A 16,323-nucleotide genomic window follows, 5' to 3' on the forward strand; every position below is an offset into this window, starting at 1 on the left:
CGTATTCCACAAACTCATCTCTCAAATCGGATTCCCCTGGACGACGAGGGTGCTCGGCTTCATTGTCCTCGCCACTATGATTGTACCCAATGTTTGCATGCGCGTCCGCGTTCTGCCGGCAGAATCGCGGTCTCTTCTCGACCTGCGCGCCTTCCTGATGCCGTCATACAGTCTCATGGTCGCGGGATTCTTCCTTGGCTTCATGGGCTTATACATGCCGTTCTTCTATGCACAAACCTACGCTATTCAAGAACACATTACGAGTGAGAGCATGGCATTTTACCTCCTCGCCATCATGAATAGCACGAGTGTCTTTGGACGTATAGTGCCAAATTTGGTAAGTTTTTCCGCCACCCTCCAGAAACTACTTTTGTTCGGCGTGGAGTTACTAACTTCTCTCCGCAACAGTTCTCCGACAAACTCGGCCCTTTTAACGTCGTAATCCCTTGCTGCATAATCTCTGGCGTTCTCTGCATATGCTTCATGGGTGCCACCTCCTCCGCCGGCATCATCGTACTCATGGCATTCTACGGTTTCTTCTCCGGATCTTTCGTCTCGCTTCCACCCGCCATCGTAGTTCAGCTGAGTAGTGACGCGCGAGACAAGGTCGGCACAAGGATGGGTCAGGCCTTCGCTGTCGTGGGTGTGGGGCTGCTGATTGGAACGCCGATCGGAGGTGCGATTCAAGAACAAAGTGGTTTTGCTAGCTTGTGGGTGTTCGGAGGGTGTTTGTTATTCGGATGTGTGCTGTTGCTTATTGCTGCTCGGGTGGCATTCAAGGGGCGGAAGATCATGGTCAAAGCATGAAGTAGGAAACGTGAGCACGAAAGAGAACGAACCGTTACGCATGGAAGTCGATGACAGTCTATATCTTACTCAACATGAAGGGTATTCACCAACTCCAAATACCCGGAACAACAGACATTGAACAATTGCGCGCATCACTTCGCTTCACACCATGCCTTTAGGTCATCGTTGTAGCCCTCCCATCCCTTCTTCGTCTTTCCCGGGAAGCCGAACTGTCGTGCCACCGCGTTTTCACCCATGAGAAAGGACAGCGCGCCGCTGAAGACCTCTTCTTGTGTGAACTTCGTGCCGCCCGGAATGGTACTACTGGGCTCGAAATTGAAAGAATGTGTGCCTGTGAAGAGAAGCGGTATGGACCCTGTCCACGCAAAGGAGGTAGGTGTATTATGCTACAAACTCTATTAGACAATGTCGCGTCATAGTAGTACAGATATGACGTACTTCGATTGGAGCATCCATCTTTTGTCCCGATGAGAAGACCACGCGTATCTTGTTCTCGGGTTCGACGGGGCCGAGTGGGGTCAGAGAAGCGAAGAAGCCTTTGTGGTATTTGGGGAGGGATGCGAAGTCGAGAAACTTGCGATCTTGTAAGCATCGCGACAAACAAGCTTTGTATTAGGCCGAGAGAGGTGGTGCTCGTACTTTTGCGCGGACATCTTCCGGTGAGGATGCGATTTCGATGCTTGCTGTGACGGTCATAGCTGCGAGTTGGCAGATGAGATGCGATGATCACTTGGTAAGTTCAAGGGATAGGATTTGTTCCGACGAAGAAAAACTTGCACCTTAATGTGACGATAGGAGATGCAGTGACGATATTTATTGCAGATAGCGTGACGCCTTCGTATGAATCCATATCTACAGCTGCTCAGCGGACGAAAGATACCATGATATGCCTATGCCTTTTGCGGCTCAATGCGCGCATACATATCAGTGTGACTTTACACTGCAAGGGGACCTGGGAGACTCACTGCGCGTTAGCGTTGGAAGGTTGACGGAAGAACGCAAGAAGGGGCGGTGCGGCACGTCTTAGGGGTCGAGGCATCTCGCCCAATGAGCCGCAAGCGGTTTAGCCTAACCCCAGATTAGGCCGATGTCCCCCCATGTCAGCCCATGACCTCCCCACTTGCCTCTTCAGCCACCTCGTCCAATGTACCGTATCCGTCTCATCCATATGCATCTCGCAAAAACCAAGTCTAGATCATGGTCAATGTAGCCGGCCGTTCGAAAGGATGCTCAACCTGCCGCAGGCGCCGTATCAAGTGCGGTAAGCGCCATCGTCTTGCACATTAGACCTCAGGCTGACCCTACCAAAGATGAGACTCGCCCAACATGTCAGAGATGCGAAAAGGCTGGCTTCAAATGCGATGGTCCACAGTCGATCGTCTTTGTGCAAGGCAAAATCGTCAAGTCTAGGAGGTCACAGAAGTTGAAGAGCAAGGCGGCGGACCCGCCTGTAACGACTGTCTGGAAGAGGCAAGAAGTAGAAGAGTCTACCTCGGAATCTCCTGAACACCGCTTCGACCTCCCTGAAATCAGGCCTAAATTCAACGACAAAGAAGTTTGCATATGTTATGCACGCCGCCATCTTCTACCCAACGGTCCCATAGACCTAGGGTTACAGGAGCTTCAGCCCTCAGACATTGTCACGGATAACTACGCCGTAAGAGGAGCAAGCAGCCCATTATTTGTTCAGGCCGCACTCAGCTTTGCAACCCTCTTCTTCGGCGCGCAGCATCACCAGAGCGGGATCCTCGCCGAAGGTTATGCCATACATGGTGTAGCTCTCAAGCGGCTGAATCAGGCTTTGAGCCAGCCAGAACGCCGTATGCATGACGACGTAATCGTTTCCGTCATTCTATTGGCTATGCTTGAACTTTTCATGCCCACTGGACCAAGAAATTGGCTCAAGCACATGCTTGGGATGGAGCAGCTCCTAGCATTACGTGACCCAGCATCCCTGGTTCACGCGTCATTTCGGACACTTGAGCTGTACAAAGGTGTGCGGCATATGATACTGATAGCATCATTGAGGAACAGAACGTCATCAATCTTTGCGCGACCACAGTGGAAAGCTGTACTGAGAACAGCGCTCTCGCTGGAAACTCCAGATGAACAAGACTTGCATGACGTGCTCGCAGATTGTTCGGTGCTAATAGCTGCGAGTGACGAGCTCTTCAAGCTTCAGCATGCGTCTGGCTTAAGCTATATTCAACGGCGACAGGAAATGCAATGCAAGGCAGATGGGACCTTAGTCTTTCTTCGAGCGTGGAAACGACGATGGGATAGCAATGAGGAGAACGTCCATATCGAAGAAGAGTGTCTTGATCCGACCAGTACCCAGATTTCGCCACGCATTATATACCGGTTCATGAGCGACTCTGTTGCACGGATGCTGATGTTGTACAACACCGCATTGATCTACACCCTCCGTGTCATGGCGACTTTAGGAAGCAAAACTAACGGCACACAACACATTCCGAGCGATCACATACAGGGCGGCACAGGCGCGGATGTTATGACTGAGAGCTCCTACTATCCTGTCATCCGTACAGCAGGACTCGACATCGCCCGCTGCATCACTGACTATCTGCAACACAAACGTGCGCGAGGAGAAACAGACTTTGTCTCACCCATGGTACAGTGGGCTGTGATCACCGCCGGGCAGGCATTAGGCGGCGAGGAGTCTCCGGATGGCAAATGGATGGTCAGCCTACTGAAAGGAGACGCTATGTATACGATTGCGAAGAGAGCTTGGGAAGTTTGAAGGTACTCATAGGTAACTGGCAACGTGTAAGTCGAGAAACCGAGAGTTGCGCCGCTTTGTCGCAGCTGGCCCAGCGTTCACTAATATGATGCAGTTCCTGTGCAGTCGAAGTACGAAGTCACTCTCAAAAGGTCTGACCATGGATGAGTTATCGATTCTTCGTCATCAACACGTCTGAAGCCTTTCTTGGCAGTGCCGTGCCTAGACACTTACAATGCTCCTACTCTGGCAGCCCATATCCCTACCTCCCAACAATCTTCTTCTCGAAATACCGCGCAGGTATGTACACCAGGGCAGTCACAACGAATGTGAACTCATTCGCAATGTCACCACCATCAGCTCCGATGAGCCCACCTAGCGGACCGACATACCACGTTTCGACCATGCCAAGGATCCACGCGACGATTCCGATGGCGAAAGCGGTGCCGGCAGCAATACCCAGCGGCAGACGACTGGGATCGTTCCATGCATCTAAGTCGTAATTATCGAAGTTCATACGACGGAAGATAACGTGCTCGCTGCACAGAATGACAAAGTATTGAGTAGTCCAGTAGCCGAGCAGACTGAGAAAGTTCTGCAGGTAAACACTCAGTTGCTCACGGCCACCAATAGCGAGACCGAGGATGGCAGCGAAACAGACCAGAATCCAGATGAAGCGGGGAACGCGTGCAAAAGGACGGGAAAATTGCTGGCAAGAAATGGCGGCGCTGTAGATGGATATAACGTTTACGTTGATGCCGGAAAGGACCAGAAGCGTGAGGATCAGCTTTGCGAAACCGCGTGGGTAAAGCATGGTTTGGATGAGAAAGCCCAGGCCGTCGTTGTCGTACACTTCTTGCCAGTCTGGTCGGTTGTTCATGCCAAATGATACGACGCAGCCCGCCAGCATACCGATGGAAGTAGGAATAGCGATACCGAAGGTGGTCATGAGGAAGACCTTCCAGCGGGAGACGTTAACGGGGTAGTGGACGTAGTAGTCGGATGCCATGGTCTGCCACGATGCAGAACTACCGTAGACAATAGCAATCAAGCTCAAAACCTGTCCACTGAGGTCCGCTCCCTTCAGCTTGGGCGTATTGCTGTTATCGGTATACTTGCCCGTCTCGGCGAAGAAGATGATGAAGATGATGAAGAAGACGAACCACGCATAGCGCTCGTAGACCAGGATAGCTCGCAAGCCAATGAACGAAATAAGCGTAGCGACGACGGCCAGGATGACGATACCAACGATCAGCGAGATATGGCCATCTGCCACAGCAGTGAGGGCCAAACCACCCGTGATGCAAGCCACAGACGCCCAGCCAATCTGCACAATAGTGTTAAGAGCAGCAATAACCTTGTTAGGCCACCACCCAAACGCATATCTCGACATGGAAATCTGCCTCAGCCCAGTCGGCGCACCAAAAGTGGCGGCAAACCCTGTCGCCGCGCCACCAAGGATAGACGCGAAGATGGTGATGACGATACTCTGGCGAAGTGCTGCAAAACACGAAACAATCAGTCAAGCTGTTGCAAGTACGCGGGAAACGGTACGTTCTTACTCAAACCAAACTCATGTCCAAGGAACCCCGTCGCGAAACAAGACGTGTTCATTGTGCCCGAGGCCCAGAGGAAGAACATGTTGAGTTGGTGGTGCCATGGCACGTGGCCCTTGTCTTCTGGCAGTTTGCGACTGATGGCTTCGGATTCAATGCCTGCAGAGGTAGAGGTACGAAATCAGTATATGTCTCATATGCACTTCGTACAGTCAGAACTTACCTAGTTTCGCATCTAATCGCTCTTCGAAACGGCGCAGTTTGGCGAGGAAGCCTGTTTCGCGGGTGACGGCTGTCGTAGCGCCGACTCCCCTGCCGCTGTCCGTCGAGAGACTGGCTTCGTCCTGGGCTTTTTCCGCTGACAACATCATGGGCAGCGTCGATCGTGACAAAGACTCAGAAAGAAAGGTGACTAGAAAGGGTTGGACAAGACCAACCCAGGGTCAAACAGGGCGAAGCATGGTCGTTCTATAGTAAACTACCCCACCGCGCACACTCGGCTCCCAGCCGCGTCATGAAAAGCCGTTTTGACGCCGGTGGCAGGGTGCGAAGAAAAACGACTGCCGTATGCCGCCTAGCCTGTGTGCTTGCGAAGAACTAGTAGCTCCACTCTTATCTTTGACAAGCACTTCTGGGCAAAGCTTAGCCTGTCGGCAATCGTGGATTACTCCCTCGGTAAGGAGCGTTGCGTGTGAGCCCTGCATATGGCTTGATTCTTATCAGGAGTTGGTACGCTGATCAGGTGCGACTCCGGTTCGTGGCTGACTAGCGGGATGATTTCAGGCTTTCGAGCCGTTCACAGAGCGGCTGGATGATTTGCATTTTCGGAGTAGGCCGATGCGTAAGCACACCATCCTACAAGCCACGTGCGAAGCAGCATCCCATCGCGCGACCATTTCGCAGTCCGTGAAACATTATTGCCATTTGCATGAAGCAAGGCAGAGGGCATTCATTTGGCCCTCCAGCAGAAGGAAGCTATCAACTATGCCAGCTCTCCTAGTGTACATACTATACAATGTATTGACCCGTTCAGATCATGGTTAGGCATAAGTCATGCATCGGATGCAAATGTATTCATGGTTCCAGGAACTGTCCGCTACACCGCTTTTGCGCGTGCTGATTGCAAGGTACCGCTCTTTCTGAGCAAGAAACCGGCGGCCTTGCTGGTTAAGGGGGTGACAGTTCCACGCTCGGGTTGTGCCTTCTTTGCTCCCCTCGATTGCTTCTGCTTCATCTGTTCAAGCCTAGCCGGTATACCTGAACCCAGACCACGCTCCCATAGAGCATAGCTGATGACCTTGTCTTGACCAGTCTTGCTGCGCTTCTCAACCTTGGTAGGCTTGACGCGACGCAATTCGACGTTGCCCAGATTAATCAAATCGCCCAGGTCGGCCCTCCTCTTGGCGTCGGCATCAGATGTGGCCTGCTGCTTCGCTCGCTGACGTGCCTTCTGCCCTTCTACATGCATAGCGCTGAAGAGACTGGTAGGCTGGGGTTTGGCGGCCTCTAATACATGATTGTATAGATCGCCTAGGGTGTTCGCGGAAGAGAGGTGTGGATCGGAGATGCGGCAGCCGGTAAGTTGGTAAAGGCGTTTGTAAAGCTACATAAGTCAGCAAAGGTAAAATAAAAAGGGTCGATACACGTACAGCGAACTTGACGTTGATGTCAGTGACGGGAACGTGCCGCCATTTCGTCTCTTCGGGCTTGATAGCAGACGAATCTCTGCTGCTCTGCTGAACTGAGGTTTTTAGAGCCGCAAAGTCAGCCGCCAAACGCTTCGCTCTCTCTTCGAGGATAGCATGTCGCGACTCGCTCGCTGCAGCTGGAGCGATTTGGTTAACGGGCTCCGGGTCGGCTGCATGGTCAACAAGCTCGGTTTGGGGTACGTCTTGAGCAACTTGAGGTGGCGTAGTTTCTTGAACGACCACTTCCTCAACAATTGCCTCCTTGACGGGCGCTTCAACTGGCTTGGCGCGAGGGACGGGGCGGTTCGACATGAAGTCAAACGGCTTGTTCTCGCCATCCATCTTGACCACTGCTGCTTTCTTGTGTGCTGGTGTGTCGGGGTCCATGGTCTGTACTTGCTCCTGTGCAAGGCCGGCATCCTCAAGTTCCTCAACGACCTCTTCAACGAGCAGCTCGTCCGATACCTCTGGCTCAGCCTCCCAAGCGGGTGCCGTTTGCATCGTCTCCAAGAGATCTTCCAAGCTCTTGTGCTGGGGGAAGGCAAGAGCAAGCTCACCGCTTTCTGTCTTGACTAACTTGATGTCCTTGACCCAGCGTGGCCGATCGTAAACACCTCGGTTGGCAAACTTGGATAGGTCCATATCTAAACCAGCCTGCTTCAGGGCATAAATCTCGGCGACAGCTTGTGTGAAACTGGCACGCATATCGGTAATCCGGGTAGCTTTGGCGTGGAGGCCAAAGTTGTAGTCGGTATATGGGCGCTTGGTCTTCTCGTGTACAGTTTGCGCCATAAGCAGATTCTCGTCCTTCAAAGTGTACGGAGTGCCCGTAAGCTCTTCGATCTCATTGGCCATGTCCAGTGTCAGTGGCGTGTACGTCCGTAGCGTAAGTTTCTCGAATTCCTTAGCCAAGTCCTTTTCGACCTTTTCCTGCAGCCATTCCTCGCCACCGACCCGATGCAGGCCGCGTAGATACTTCGCAGGCTTGTATTGGGGGAATCTTGAGGCTTCCTCGTCAAGGACCTCTTCGTATTCGCCCTGGTCTTCAGGCGCTATGCGGACCGGTGATGTGGGATCATAAGGGTCGACGTGTGCACCAATAGGCTCCGAGTCGCCAAGAAGACGCTTCTGCCATCTTCGCACGAACTGCTGGTGCTTTCTCTTGTCCTGTTTGCCCGGTAGCAGGAAGGACTGGGGTGCGGTTGTGGAGAAGGCGGCGGATGGGGTGCGGAGATGGGTGCAGGGCGACGGGGCGGGGCGGCAGGGCAATGGCGACACTCGTTGCCGCATGCAAGCGGAGAGGGGATGTGAGGGATCAATTGCCCGCGAGGGGCGCGGTATTCGGCGCATTGGGTTCGAGATGCGGGTGATGCACGTCTGCTGGAAATTCCTTCGACATGTCGACGAGCACGCCAAGCCGCCGGACATCAGCCAATCAGCGCCCTAGCAGCCCCGAGCACTGGAGAAGCCCATGGTTTTGGAGAACATGCGTCGTCTGATCTCTGCCTGCACTTTGATTTTTGATCTAGACATGTTGGCGTCAGGAAAGATACTGTCATGTTCAAGTGTCTATTATGTATATCATGAAAACTTCTTTACTAGCCACGTAGAGCCCCTCTCGTCATACTCGGCTTTGGACACGAGCAACTCCTTCAACAAGTCGGGTTGGCTAGCGACGTTTGCTCCTCCTAGCCATGTGTGCTTGATCGGGTCATCTGCCCGCGCCACATTCAGCGTATACTCGGCTGGTACCAGAGCCCTCAGCTCTGTCTGCATTCGTTCCATGAAGCCGGCAATCAACGAGTTCCCGCCTACCACTACAACATTCGCCAACAGGCCGATTCTTAGAGCTTCTGGCAGTGTGCTCAGCGACTCCATGACGGCGCCAGGTATTCCAGCTTCCTGGATGCCAATATCGGAAGGGTTGAAGAGGAGCTCGGGCACGGCGAAGCGCTCATTGCCTAGAGGCAGCAGATCTTCTCTCGGTCCTTGCAGCGGCTGTAGCCCTCTGCGCATGCGTGATTTTGCAGGGTCGTGGGGTCGCGCATGCCCGTGTATAGCATTCTCGTAGTCCGGCAGCACATAGTCGACCACTATGCTCGAATCCAGCTCTCGTTTATCTCCCAGCCGTCCTTTCCAAGTGCGCTCCAGATCTTTGGCGAATTGCTGCGATGATGGCACGACGTACGAGACTGCTTCTTTGATCTCGTTGAGCAGGTATGTCTCCTCCATCATGTTGTAGTGCCGCAGCGAGGAGAGCTCTTTCAGGTAGTTTGTGAGCAGCTTCCCACTGACTGTGAGCCGCCGCACAGCCGATTGTATGAGCTTGCCATTGTAGAGAGGGAGGACGGTCGTGTCTGAGTACGATGTGTCGATGATGAGGAGGCATTCTTGCGGTAGCGATGCCAACGAGGACGCGATGGGAGGGTTGTAGGCATCGAGTGTCGCGCCAACGCATCGGTAGTAGGCCGCGAACTCGAACTGCTCGAAGATGATCTCGTCGCAGTTCTTCTGCAGCTCTTTCGGGCAGTTTGGCTTCTCTGTCAAGACCAGATTTGTGTCTTTCGGGTCACACTGCGTACTGTCAGTTCTCACACCCTTCACGAGCTCGCGACTGTGCGTACCCACCCTCAACCCCTCCCCCCCGGCGTCGCCCATGAACTCATGCTCCCATATCGCCTTCTCCGCCTCCCAGTTGACAATGAAGCCCTTTTCCACTGGACGGCGAAACGCCAGTTCTCCAAAGTCTTTACACAAATCGAGCTCGGCGCCGACGTAGGTGCACTTGTCGCGTGTGCTGCGCGCGATGCAGTTGGGAATGACACTGCAGTCGTCGTAGGTAGGCTCCGAGGCTGGCGAGACTAGACCGGCTTTGATCGAATATGCGCCATTGTCCAGGACGAGCGTCTTGTTGGGCGCTGCAGCCGCCGACTTCTTAGACCCTTTGGGTGCCATCGTTGGTGTTTGTTGGTCTGCGCTGACGGAGCGATTCGCGACGCCCGAATTGCGACGCCTGTTCACGTGCGGCCCACCTGACCCTTGACCCTTGACATGCCGCCATCAACTTCTTTTCCCAACCCCGATGATAGGTACACTGTGCCCGGGACGGCAAGACCTGGCAAGCCCGTCATGACAGATGCAGAATGGCTGGTCCAGCCACCAGCACATGACTACCGTTGTGGGAGTGATCCGACCAATATAAGCAGGTTGGAAGTGCGGAGTATGCATGCCCCGCGATGCACCCCTATCACCGTCCTGACATCCTTTATGCTTCTCCCACTGTGGCATTTCAGAGGCACCAGTGCTATCGGTCGCTTTCTTTAGGCCCTGAGGCTGGAATCCAGCTAGTCTATGACGTCAACCTCTCTTTGGCAACGAGGCACACGAGCCCACGAACACCATTCAAACAATCTTTGACTCTAGAGCCCTAGTATCCAGATTCCTTTGCAATGGACGACTGGCAAGACGCCGCCTTCTCGACGCGGCACATGCACAACCGCACTGGCCGCAGTGGAAAATCCAAACACACGAGCGCATTCGACGTTCACAAGACATTCGCAAGCTATTCTGTCAAATGTCCGGCATGGCAAAAGGCCCTGGGCGCAACTGGGGATACGCAGCCAGAACAAGATGCATCGCTGGAGCTGTATCGCTTGACCGAAGCCGGCGAGGGTGTCGTGGGCCAATTATCTTTGCCGGGCTTGTTACAAGCCTCAGTCATCTTAGCTGGCAGTCGTGACAGTCTTCGGCGAACGATCGCAGAGATAGAACCAGATGAATCAAACGAAGAGGAAGATGAGGAAGAGGTCGAAGAAGAGAGCGAAAACACGGAGCCGGAGTCTCCCGAAAGAACTCGCTTCGAAACATTCGAAAAGAACAGCTTCCGTTCACCAAAGTTCTGGTTGCGATGGAGCGGCAGCCCTACGGAATCCGGCCACAACGCGTCCAAGGCACCCGAACATAACGAGACAGATTTGGGGTACATTGTCTTCTCTGGCAACGATTGTCGCAAGTTCAAGGGCACCATCAATTGCACAAGTCTGAAGTGGAAGAATGTAGCAATCACTGGTCACAAGCTCGTGGCACGATCATCATCCGACGCACAAGTCACTTGGGGAAAGGCTGGAGTGTTGGTTTAGAAGGCATATTCTGAACCATAGCTAGCGACTGTGTTATCCACCAAATATCAGCAAACTTATCGCCAAGGTGGTCGCGAAACCGAGTGAGCGAGAAGCGCATCGTAGCCGTACTACCTCCGTTTGCAGCACGCAATATCAGCAACCGCTAATCGTTCCTATGTCGGATCAGTACAGTATTCCTGCAGAGAATTGACCACGGGTTGAGCGCACCAGGCCAATCCATATACGCCAACGATACCCATCGGCCATTACCAACACCTCCGGAGACCTTGGCCCAGCGCCTTCACTCACGTCAGCACAAAAGTTCTTCCCATGTCACGTCATGACTTACTTGTCTCCATTCACCTCAGTAGTACCAGACGTGGTGTAGCAGCTTAATTTGATCTTGGTACCCTTGGGATATTGACCCGGAGCCGAGCAGGTCGTCTTCGGGCACGTTCGATAGCGCAGCCCGTCGACGGCGACAGTTGCGTCAACGACGGCGCGCTTTTCCATCTGGGCCGCAGGAGCGGCCAAGGCGACCGATGAGAAAAGAGCGAGCACAACGGTCGTAAGCTTCATGATGTACTGATTTCGATGGTTGGCAGGAGAAGATACGAACAAGTTTGGATTGATCGAAGGAAGGACATAGACGACTGCGAACGGCTCTTTATAGCCCAAATTGCGATATCCCCCTCTTTCATATTTGCAGGCGCTCGCATTCGTCGTGTCATCCAGTCGCACGATGCAAGAACTATTGTGGGGTCCGCATTTCTTCCTTCACTTTCTCTATTTCTGTAGTCCCCGATAGATGCAGATTCGAGAACTTCGTTCAATAGATATGTCCCTTACGAGTTTCATCCTCGCGTTGCTCGCATAGCTCTACATATTGAGGCGGTCCGCGCTGCCTCTTGTTGCACGAGGGTTCAGCTTTAATTTGGTCCTCGTATTCATCCATTTGGCCCCGAACACAACTTCTACGTGCCAGACGCACTTCAACTCATCTAGACGATGTATTTATAGTCTCCTTCTCATATCACTATACTCTTACATAGTAAGTCCTTACGAGTCCTAAGTGTAGACATCACTGATGACATGACCCCATCCAGCCATATGACTTCCTTGAATTCCTCCAGCCATTTGTCCTCATCTCAGTTCATCATGCAGACCAAAGACATGCGACACTTTGTGAGAATATGGGACTTTATTCACCCAGTCGCACTACTCAACCTTAGCAAGCCATCCCTAGCTGGCTACCTTGACGCCCTTTTCTGGACCACTTGGTTAAGGCGCACTGGGATGTGTCATTCAAACAGACTTTCCAATGACATAATAGCACCAGAGATGACTTTTAGGCCGTGGGGATTACGTTGCGTTATGATAAACTCGAAGCCACTAGTCTTGGATATAGCTAACTCAGGCCCCCTTTGCCTGTCCGCGCAAAGCCATTCAGTAGATGCTTTGGGAGCAGAAGACTGGTCATGCGATCCCTTCAATGCGGTATCAGACAGGTTTGATAGCTGTCCATCAATCTGAAAGGGCGTCAAGACCCACACTTCCGTTTGTTTGTTGTGCTGCCTAGTCACGTGCATGACTCAGCCTGGACCACCTGCAGCAACTGACAACTCGAATGCGCGCTATAACCTCTGTTTCTTTCCTCTTAACGTCTCTTGTCATTCTCTTGACGGAACCGAACCTCGCGACCGCAACCTCGCAGCACCTCGTCGTCATGACGCAGTACCAAGCTAACACGGTTCAGTCACGCTCACTGCGACGTCGCCTCCTCAAGGACATCGCGGAGATCGAACAAGATCCTTATCCCAACGTCCGCATTCACTTCCAGGACAACGACATCACAAGAGCGTGTCTTGTTCTCACTCCGGAAGGACAGAAGCCACTCCACCTCAAGATCCGCTTCACCGGCCGATATCCGCTGGTGGCGCCCGACGTCACGATCCAAAGCGCAATCATCCATCCAAACGTCTTCAGCGACTATGTTTGCGCCACCATGCTGAACACCGATGAGGGCTGGACGCCGGCGTATACCCTCAAGGGTATCGCTATCCAGCTGCTGAGCTTCTTCTCTAGTGATTCGCTAGAGCAAGATCATGGTAATCGCACTGTCGATCTGGCTTGGTATCGGCAGCAAGAAGCTCAAACGTTGGGAGAAGATCGCTTCAAGTGCTCTCTGTGTAGATTTGGAGAAGACTCGTCACCAGTACCAGCTGGTGGAATGGAGGTCGACTCACCCAGACGAGATGTTGTCGCCCCAGCCCCTAGCCAGCATCAGAGAGGCCCCTCGGGGTTGTTTAGGCTACCAGACGAGATCCTTCTCGAGATCCTCAGCAATTCCAAGACCGTTGACGTTTTGGCCTTTGCCGACGCCATTCCCTTCATCAAGTACAAGATGAACTCCTACGACTTCATCCGCATTCGCGAGCTGCAATGCTTTTGTCTCAAAGAATCATTCCTCGACGCCAAGCTTGGTATTGGTATCGCCGTGACAGGCGGTAACCGGCCGGTCTTCCGAACAGAGTTTGATCTTTTGAGTCACGAGGCGTTCTACAAGCACCACATCCGACGCAGCGTTCAGGGTGTTAAGTTCGATATCTGGCTACCTCTACCCCTGAGCCGACGCCACTGGAATCAAGTTAGAGATCATGTGATGGAGAGCACGCTGGATATCCATAGGACTGCGAACATCACGAACCCTGGAGCTTGCTATGTGGATATCCTGTATCATACTATGAACACCGTTGTCGTTCAGTTCTCATCAGATGCGGAGAGCTACAGCGGCCCTGACGCACGCAGCACCTTGAGTCACGCGTCAGAGAAGGCCGTCGACGCGTATTTCGGTCTCTTCCACCTACTGCTATGCCTGGCGATCGAGAACTCTCACATCACTGACAGTGCCAACAACACGATCAGACGCTTCATGGCCGGTCCGCGCAACAAGGCAAACTTCCCCGATCTCGGTCACGTTCTCATAGCAGCTCTCATCTGCGACGACGGACTTACCGAAGACCTGACGTATGAGATCATCGAAGAAGCCATCATTCGCAACGTCGTCTGGATGCTTGATGAGAAGGGCGCTGGTATGGCCGAGCTCGCATACCTGGAACCCTCCAAGATCTCCGAATACCGTACCAGCAAGACATACGCTGCCTCTCCCACCTCATACCGCCTCATGATGTTCCTGAAGATGTTCAGCGCAGCAGCCCGTCCGCCCGGTAAGACCCTGGTTGAGCTTCGCGACTCGTTGTTTGACGCCCATGGGGCTCCTCCGCCGAGTACCTCAATGCGCATGGCCGAGGACATTCGCGAGATCCAGCAGTTCGACGCCTTTCCGCAGTTCTTGGCCAAGATGGGTCTCAAGGATTTGCCTTCTCAGCCTCAGTTCACTTCGTTTCTTCGACGCACCATAACCGACAGTGTCGCCGCTGGCTACTCAATCATGCCCCTGAGCCAGAGCCGACTTTACCTCTTGCGACAAGAGGAGGAACGCTACGTGGAGAAGTCGGAAGATTTGCATGTCTCGCGGGATGATCACTGGTGGTACGAGAACAACAGTTTCAGAAACCCGTCTTTCTTCCCAAATCGCGGCGGAAGAGGTGGTGGTAGATGGGATCGGGGCACGCGTGGTGGCAGGGGCCGTCGGTACTAGGTAGATGCTTTTGTGGACTCTCTTGGCTTCCAAGATTGTAAAGTGCGAGAATCTTTGCGCAAGGGCTCGGCCGCTTGACGCTCGATGTAGATAGTACCTTGCAGTACGATAGCTCATTTCAGCTCTTACTGTCCGTAGAATCAGCATTTCATCAACATCTCCCTGCTTCCTCGTGACGTCGCCTCTTACGAACTAGTTCAGAAGACGGGTAAACGGCCTGACTAGCATTATGTAGCATCTAGACTTCAGCCAAGTAGTCGAATGTGGGGAAAGGCGCAACAACGTCATGTCGCATGCTGTACCACAAGGCAGGTATTGGAGAGCACCGCACCTTAAGTTCTGGTCACCTCTTCCTCCTCTCCGACATCCCTACAGAGTCAGCCTTCATAACGACTCCATCCTTGCCTTAGCTTCTCTTCACATTTCACATCATGTCAGGTATGCTTTGATTGACGAGTGATCTATGCTCCAGTAGCTCACAGCGTTCAGACCAGCTCGACGACAAGTTCATGAACTCCGGCGGCGGTGGTAGCGCACCACCTCCCAAAGCATCGGGCGACAAGGGCGATTCATCAAAGAAGGACGGAGACAAGAAGGATGGCGGCAAGGGCGAAGAGAAGAAGGGCTGAGAGGCATCGGGGATGAGGTGGCTGGTAGCGGGGTTGGAGTTCGTCGATCAGGGACGCCTCGGTTGACGCGTCGAAACGCGCGACGGGATGCGCAAGCCTAAACACGTAGTCACGAACAATCGAACAGCTCAATGAAATACGATTATTGAGCATTGATGTCAAGTGTGTCGCCGATCAATGATGCATGACGCTCGGTGATGACTTCCGAGTCGTCATCTTGACGTTGACGCAACGCGACGTTCTCATGACGTCTACACACTGTTCAAAAGAACTTCATCTCGCACAAATCTCCTGCTGAGGACCCAAGTACCATAACTCCACAGCATCAGTCCCAGCGAAATCACCATGCCGAGTACGTCTCCCGCGCCTTCCACGTCATTCCTCTTCGCTAACATCCTATTTCAAGACCAGGTCAACGACCCCTCAAAGAACAGCGAAGACACCTTTGGTGTGCAAAAGTCCGCTAAGACGCCTCAAAAAGCCGCACAAGACCAGGAAGACTACGAGGCGCAGAAAGAACATTCGAACAGTGGCAGCAACACGCATTCGGGGACAGGCATGGAATACGTTGATCGGAAGAACATCAAGGGCGATGAGAAGCAGAGGAGAGAGGGGAACTGAGTGGCGCGTCATTCCTTAATACAAATCGAATTCGGATCTCTGCCCAAGTTGTGACTAGGGTAGCACCTAAAGATGGATGTACGAAGTCAGTGTTTGTCTCACATGCAGTTCGTACATCGGCAATTACGCATCCAACTTGATGCCTTTCTTGCACTCTCTGCAAAACTAACCAAAGGGCTCCCATTGGGCAACAGCTGCCGGCATCGGGATGCCGATGAACCCAATCAACATGATCAAGAGCGAGATGATCATCTTAATAGCGCCGAAGATAAGGAGGAAGGCCAACTTGGCAGCGGCAAGGGAAAGGATAAGGAGAACGATCCCAAAGAGCAATATGGCGAGGCCCTGCAAGATTGTTCCCACCACCTGCAATAAAGCCTGAATGTCGGGTTGTGAAGTCAGCAAGTGCATCATACACACTGTAGATCGGATCATTACGTACCCAAGATCGGCGGTAGAGAAGCTGTCGCATCTCTCCATTAGAAGTCGTGGGCGTG

The 16,323-nt window shown here is 53.0% G+C and overlaps 9 protein-coding genes across 9 annotated transcripts; 5 read left to right on the plus strand and 4 right to left on the minus strand.

Moving 5' to 3' along the window:
* Nucleotides 1-76: 76 nt before the first annotated feature.
* On the plus strand, nucleotides 77-807 carry J4E79_004586 (uncharacterized protein; the record flags this gene model as incomplete). The annotated part of the gene is made up of 2 exons (XM_049353469.1): nucleotides 77-337; nucleotides 409-807. 2 exons carry the CDS (start codon nucleotides 77-79, stop codon nucleotides 805-807), a joined length of 660 nt encoding a protein of 219 aa, XP_049211917.1.
* Nucleotides 808-941: 134 nt separating this feature from the next.
* Nucleotides 942-1,506, minus strand: J4E79_004587 (uncharacterized protein; the record flags this gene model as incomplete). The annotated part of the gene is made up of 3 exons (XM_049353470.1): nucleotides 942-1,196; nucleotides 1,249-1,383; nucleotides 1,450-1,506. 3 exons carry the CDS (start codon nucleotides 1,504-1,506, stop codon nucleotides 942-944), a joined length of 447 nt encoding a protein of 148 aa, XP_049211918.1.
* A 530-nt stretch (nucleotides 1,507-2,036) lies between these two features.
* Nucleotides 2,037-3,571, plus strand: J4E79_004588 (uncharacterized protein; the record flags this gene model as incomplete). Its single annotated transcript, XM_049353471.1, has 3 exons — nucleotides 2,037-2,071; nucleotides 2,146-2,804; nucleotides 2,964-3,571. The coding sequence occupies 3 exons, from the start codon at nucleotides 2,037-2,039 to the stop codon at nucleotides 3,569-3,571; spliced, it is 1,302 nt and encodes a 433-aa protein (XP_049211919.1).
* Nucleotides 3,572-3,812: 241 nt separating this feature from the next.
* J4E79_004589 (uncharacterized protein) lies at nucleotides 3,813-5,474 on the minus strand (the record flags this gene model as incomplete). The annotated part of the gene is made up of 3 exons (XM_049353472.1): nucleotides 3,813-5,050; nucleotides 5,113-5,265; nucleotides 5,330-5,474. The coding sequence occupies 3 exons, from the start codon at nucleotides 5,472-5,474 to the stop codon at nucleotides 3,813-3,815; spliced, it is 1,536 nt and encodes a 511-aa protein (XP_049211920.1).
* Nucleotides 5,475-6,202: 728 nt separating this feature from the next.
* On the minus strand, nucleotides 6,203-8,084 carry J4E79_004590 (uncharacterized protein; the record flags this gene model as incomplete). Its single annotated transcript, XM_049353473.1, has 2 exons — nucleotides 6,203-6,709; nucleotides 6,756-8,084. 2 exons carry the CDS (start codon nucleotides 8,082-8,084, stop codon nucleotides 6,203-6,205), a joined length of 1,836 nt encoding a protein of 611 aa, XP_049211921.1.
* Nucleotides 8,085-8,375: 291 nt separating this feature from the next.
* Nucleotides 8,376-9,749, minus strand: J4E79_004591 (uncharacterized protein; the record flags this gene model as incomplete). Its single annotated transcript, XM_049353474.1, has 2 exons — nucleotides 8,376-9,368; nucleotides 9,423-9,749. The coding sequence occupies 2 exons, from the start codon at nucleotides 9,747-9,749 to the stop codon at nucleotides 8,376-8,378; spliced, it is 1,320 nt and encodes a 439-aa protein (XP_049211922.1).
* A 533-nt stretch (nucleotides 9,750-10,282) lies between these two features.
* Nucleotides 10,283-10,933, plus strand: J4E79_004592 (uncharacterized protein; the record flags this gene model as incomplete). Its single annotated transcript, XM_049353475.1, has 1 exon — nucleotides 10,283-10,933. One exon carries the CDS (start codon nucleotides 10,283-10,285, stop codon nucleotides 10,931-10,933), a length of 651 nt encoding a protein of 216 aa, XP_049211923.1.
* Nucleotides 10,934-12,641: 1,708 nt separating this feature from the next.
* Nucleotides 12,642-14,576, plus strand: J4E79_004593 (uncharacterized protein; the record flags this gene model as incomplete). The annotated part of the gene is made up of 1 exon (XM_049353476.1): nucleotides 12,642-14,576. The coding sequence occupies one exon, from the start codon at nucleotides 12,642-12,644 to the stop codon at nucleotides 14,574-14,576; it is 1,935 nt and encodes a 644-aa protein (XP_049211924.1).
* A 974-nt stretch (nucleotides 14,577-15,550) lies between these two features.
* On the plus strand, nucleotides 15,551-15,826 carry J4E79_004594 (uncharacterized protein; the record flags this gene model as incomplete). Its single annotated transcript, XM_049353477.1, has 2 exons — nucleotides 15,551-15,557; nucleotides 15,612-15,826. The coding sequence occupies 2 exons, from the start codon at nucleotides 15,551-15,553 to the stop codon at nucleotides 15,824-15,826; spliced, it is 222 nt and encodes a 73-aa protein (XP_049211925.1).
* Between the last annotated feature and the right edge of the window lie 497 nt (nucleotides 15,827-16,323).

This window comes from Alternaria viburni (assembly GCF_023758015.1).
Source record: "Alternaria viburni strain BMP 2772 chromosome Unknown scaffold_8, whole genome shotgun sequence".
Lineage (NCBI taxonomy): Eukaryota > Fungi > Ascomycota > Dothideomycetes > Pleosporales > Pleosporaceae > Alternaria > Alternaria viburni.